The following is a 5427-nucleotide window of genomic DNA, read 5'->3' as shown; positions in this document are numbered from 1 at the left end:
AAGTTGCATGAATCTACTAGTTATTAAAAAGATAGAAAAGCTAAAATCTAATGAACTAGCTATTACAACATGATAAGTAAAATTCTTCCTTCTCCTATTAGTGTATGTGAATCTAATTGTCATTGGAAAATACCAAGCAGCACCTATCAAGCTCTCACCAGGTGCTAGAGTATATTGTCCATAGGCTAAAATGAATTCCAAACATCTCCACCACAGAGTTGAAGCCAGCATAGTCTTCCAAGTGTAGCTACTATATGATCTCCATATGCAGTGGACTGATTTTGTTCAAGTATTAATCATGTGCTCACTCATCAAGATTAATGTGTAGAAGAGGAGCCTGGCTTTAGGCAGGCTTTGCAAGGCAAAAGACAAGCTTGAGCTGGCTTTAGGCAGGCTTTACAGGGCAAAGGCCAGGCATGAGCTGGCTTTAGACAGGCTTTACAAGGCAAAATCCAGGCATGAGTTGGCTTTAGCCAAGCTTTACAAGGCAAAAGCCAAGCATGAGCTGGCTTTAAGTAGGCTTTGCAAGGCAAAGGCCAGCCTTTGAAATTGTGCCTTTTTGTGATCTTGTAAGCTCAGAGCCTTCCCTACTAGAACCTTTAATGTAGACATCATTCTAAATATTGCTAAACCATCCTCAGATTGAGCATGAAATCATGTTAATACCACTGATAAATGATTCAACAATCTCCAAAAATACCATATGATGGGTTCAGCAGTTTCCTTAGTATTTGGACATATCAGTTTGTGCAGAGTCCAATCCTGTGAAGCCATCAGTCTGGGTTCTTCTCTTTGCTATCCTAACCCTAAGGTTTGGTGATTGATATTTGTCTAGATTGATCACCTCCTCCCTGCACTAGGCAGTTCAGAGAATGAATGAAACTCAGATGTACCTGCAAAAGAGAACACAATGTTAGCTATAAAATCCGTCACCGATTTGCCTTCTCTGAACACATGTTGAAAGATCACATTGAAGTTGTCCTTCATCTCTATAATTTTCTTCACATCCTATGCAATTACCCAAGGAGGATCCCATTCCCCTTCTATCGCCTTCTTCATCACCAATGAATCAGTCTCCAGTATGAGAGGGTGAAGATCATGCTCCACACAATATTCCAACCCTTGAAGAATAGCCTTAGCTTCAGCCACCACATTAGTTGTCACTCCCAGGTCTACTGCCCTAGCATACACCACATCACCTTCATCATCCCTCACACAAAAGCCTAGGGAGCTAGGTCCAGGATTGCCCTTTGAAGCTCCATCCGCATTACATTTGTACCAACCATGAAAAGGAAACTGCCATGTTACTCTCACCCTTGCCAGTTGATGCAATGTCCTATTTATCTCATGAATCACCCTATTTGTGGACACTAAACCACCATGTTTACTTGCATTTCTTCTCTTCCAAATCTCCCAAGTGATGATAGTTGGTACTGCTTGAAATAGTGGCTTTAATTTTGGACAACACTTAGCATACCACCAATGCCTTACAATCTGCTTCAATTGAATCAATTGCACAGAAATTCCAGCAGCCCCCATGAACAAGTTCCATACCTTAGAGGCAGTAGGACTTGTGACAAATATATGCTCAATGGATTCCTCTTGGGGCTGCTGATAACACCAACACCTAGATATCACCATTTACCCTTGCCTCCTCTAAATGTCATCGGTGGCTATTTTCTGCCTCCACAATCTCCACAAGAAGAAGGATATCTTGAATGGGAAACCTTTAATCCACATTAACTTGAATTTCTGATTAGGATCAGCCTTATGCCATAATATTTGCCAAGCACTGCTAACACTAAACTTGCCTGAAGGAGTTGGTATCCAGTATGGCCTATCCCAATATCCCTCACTGCCTTCATAGTGCACATTTAGCCTTATATGTTCTGCAATTTCCTCATTGAAAATTTGATCTAGCAGCTGATCATCCCATGATTCCCCTTGCTGCAGTTCTGCCACCTTCTGAAGACCTTCATTGATTGGAAAGTCTTCAGGTAATACGTGATAAAGTGCACCCAATCCAGTCTAATTTTCATGCCAAATATTAGTTGTACCACTCTTCAATTCCCATACGATCTCATGTTCTACTTCTTCCCTAGCATTTAGCATTTGTCTCCAAACATGAGACCCTCCCCTAAAATGTACCACTGTTGGTAGCTCCTTCTTGCAATACTTATTCCACATGAAATTAGACCACAAAGTTTTTGTGGTCTTAAACCTCCACCATAGTTTAGCAAGCAGTGCCCTTGAGACATCATTTAAGGACCTAAAACCTAGCCCCCATTCCTCTTTAGGAAGGCAAAGATTTTTCCATGAATCCCAGTGTCTGCTTCTCCCTTCTTCCTTTGTGCTCCAAAAGAACCTAGCAAAAGTCTTATGTAGATGCCCCAGAATGTTGTTTGGTGGATCAAGGACTGATAACATGTGAACTGGCATACTTTGCAACACACTAGAGATGAGTGTTGCCTTTCCTCCAAACGACAATAGTTTTCCTTTCCATGAATGCAATTTAGCCTTCACCTTCTTAATAAGATCCTCATAGTAGTCCTTCCTCCTTCTAGTGTAAAAAATAGGACACCCTAGATATGTGAAGGGGAATTTACCTTTTGCAAATCCTGTAATAGCTCCAACTGCCTGAAATAATCCATTATCAACCTTTGAATGCATGTAGCATGAACTCTTATCTTTGTTGATCATCTGACCTGATATCTTCTCATAGTTCCCCAACACTGCCATAATCTTGTTCAAAGAGGGAGGATGAGCAGATGCAAAGATTATCGTATCATTAGCATACGCCAAGTGGTTTAAAGGATCCGACCACTTAGGCATTCCAAATCCCACAAATGACTTGTCTTCAAAGAGCTTATTCAAAGACCTGGAAAGTACCTCAGCTGACAGAATGAACAATGCTAGAGATAGGGGATCCCCTTGTTTCACATCCCTTGTCGACTTAAAGAACTTTGAGGACTGCCCATTCACTAATACCAAATACCAGTTATTTGACATCAAGTTCCACACCATGTTAATGAAGTGTTCAGAAAATCCCATCTTTCTTAGCACATGCAATAAGTACTTCCATGAAACCCTATCATAGGCCTTAGCCATATCAAGCTTGATTACCACATTAGCTGGCTTTCCCCTTTACCTTATGTCAGTGACAATTTCTTGAGTCAATAAGATGTTCTCAAATATATTCCTACCCTTTACAAATCCGGATTGATTAGGAGCTATTAGTGATGGCAAAAAACTCTCTGATCTGGCATGTAACACCCTAGACAAAACCTTGTTAATGAAGTTGCTCAAACTAATAGGTCTTAAGTCAGAGAAGGTCTCAACTCTAGGTTTATTGAGCAGCAATACTAGATTGGTACGAGTGATGGATTTAGGCAATGCAGCTCCTCCATAGAAGTATAGCACCATGTTGTGTATATCAGCACCAATAACATCCCAGCATGTTTGATAAAACAAGCCAGTTAGTCCATCAGGGCCACTAGCACTCTCCCCACTAAGCTCAAAAATTGTTGTCCTTACTTCTTCAATTGTTGGAAATCTTCTAAGTTCCAAATTCTGATCCATAGTGACCATTGAAGGTACATTATTGAGCAAGGAAAATTCAAAAGCATCACCTTCATTTGTGAACTGTTTTTTATAGAAGTCCACTGCAGTTGTAGCCAATTGCTCCTGGTCTTCAATCCATACCCCCACTGCCACTTTTGATCCTCTTCAGTTGTAATTTATTTCTTTTGCCATTGACATGATTGTGAAAGAAACTTGTATTCCTATCTCCTTCAGCAAACCAAGTCATCCCAGCCTTTTGCTTCCAATACTTCTCCTCAATACTCAAGTATTTCTTCAATTCAGATTGAGCCTTTTGAAGCACAATCCTATTCTCAGTTGTAGGTTCTTCTTCGAACAACATCTCCTTTACCCTAACAATGTCCTCCAAAATAGCAAATTGCTTGAAGATATCACCAAATGTTTCCCTACTCTATTTTGAGAGTGTTGTCTTGATATTCTGCTTGAACATCAAAAACTGATCCCCTATGAAATCAGCTTCCTAATTCTGCCTCACCACATCCATAAATGTAGCATGTTTTGTCCAAAAGTTCAAGAATCTGAAAGGCTTGACAAAATTGGTTGTCTGCACCCCACATGTCATTAGCATTGGTGCATGATCTAATCCAGTTCTAATTAGATGCTCAACTTCAATAGTTGGCAACATGTTCTGAAATGGCAAATTCACAAAAATCCTATCCAATCTCTTGAAGATACACTCAGCATTAGATCTCCCATTCCACCATGTGAATGGACTTCCTTTGTACCCTTGCTCAAACAAACCACAAGAGTTTACACAAAATGCAAAATTCTCATATTCAGGAGGGTGTACTAGAAGTCCCCCTATTTTCTCATATTCATACAATATCACATTGAAATCTCCTCCTACCAACCATGGTAATTCCATATCACTTGCTAAATAATACAAGTGATCCCACAAATCCAACCTCTTCATTGCTGAACATTTTGCATAAACAAATGCCATCATCATGTGCTGCCCCAGGTCATGGTGAAACACTCTCACAGTCACATGTTGCTCAGTATCCTCCACTAATTTCCATTCCACCACTGCATCAAAAAACAACCATATTTGCCCATTAATTTTGCATAAGTAGTCTCCATATTCAACCTCCTTTTATATCTATTAATGAGTCCCTTCTTTTGAAAAGACTCCATCAATGCAACTACATAAAAAATTATGCTCCTTATTCATATTGATCACCCTAGGAAAGGCTTGTTGTGTATTCACAGACCTTATCTTTCATATTAATGTTTTGATCATCATCATTTAGATAGAGACGTTGCCCTCCTGGCATTATTATTGAAGATTGTGGTGGATCTTTACTCTAATTCTTCTTCTTCTTTTTTACCTCTTTTAGCACTAGTTGTGGGTGATAAATCCCCTTCCCTAGCCACTTGTTTGAAGATTTCTACAGTTGATTCATCATCTCCTTCATCCTCCATTGGATTTTGTCTCAATAAGTCTTAATCAATTGGTGTCATATTGTGTGTAACTAAATCATGTAAATTCTGTAGAGGAGTCTTAATTGGAACATTAATATGTAGTTGCATAGTTTGATCAGTTCCAGATTCCATAGGCACTCCCTCTATTTCAACAGATGCTCTTGGAACAATTGCCCGCTCATTAGCCTGTTCATACTCCTTGAGTTGTAGCTCATAGACATACGCCACAACATCATCCACATAGGCCAGAATCTCTCCAGTGGCACTAAGGTTGGGGTTTACTGTAGCTTCCTCGTCAGGTGAACCGGGCTTTAGGCCTGGCGTCGCCAGCCTAACACCTGGGGAGCCTGGCTTTAGGCCTAGAGTCACCAGCCTATCGCCAGGTGAGCCTGGCTTTAGGCCTGG

General features: G+C 40.4%; 2 protein-coding genes across 2 annotated transcripts; both read right to left on the bottom strand.

Annotated features, from left to right (window-relative positions):
* Nucleotides 1-806: 806 nt before the first annotated feature.
* Nucleotides 807-1641, bottom strand: LOC142173466 (uncharacterized). Its single transcript, XM_075239063.1, has 2 exons — nucleotides 1063-1641; nucleotides 807-893 (listed from the first exon to the last, which is right to left on the bottom strand). Exons 1-2 carry the CDS (start codon nucleotides 1639-1641, stop codon nucleotides 807-809), a joined length of 666 nt encoding a protein of 221 aa, XP_075095164.1.
* A 1503-nt stretch (nucleotides 1642-3144) lies between these two features.
* LOC142173465 (uncharacterized) lies at nucleotides 3145-5022 on the bottom strand. Its single transcript, XM_075239062.1, has 4 exons — nucleotides 4929-5022; nucleotides 4076-4626; nucleotides 3775-3991; nucleotides 3145-3662 (listed from the first exon to the last, which is right to left on the bottom strand). The coding sequence occupies exons 1-4, from the start codon at nucleotides 5020-5022 to the stop codon at nucleotides 3145-3147; spliced, it is 1380 nt and encodes a 459-aa protein (XP_075095163.1).
* Between the last annotated feature and the right edge of the window lie 405 nt (nucleotides 5023-5427).

The sequence above is a fragment of the Nicotiana tabacum genome, chromosome 19 (genome assembly GCF_000715075.1).
Source record: "Nicotiana tabacum cultivar K326 chromosome 19, ASM71507v2, whole genome shotgun sequence".
Lineage (NCBI taxonomy): Eukaryota > Viridiplantae > Streptophyta > Magnoliopsida > Solanales > Solanaceae > Nicotiana > Nicotiana tabacum.
Note: the sequence above shows the minus strand (reverse complement) of the source record. Positions and strands in the feature narration are given on the sequence as shown.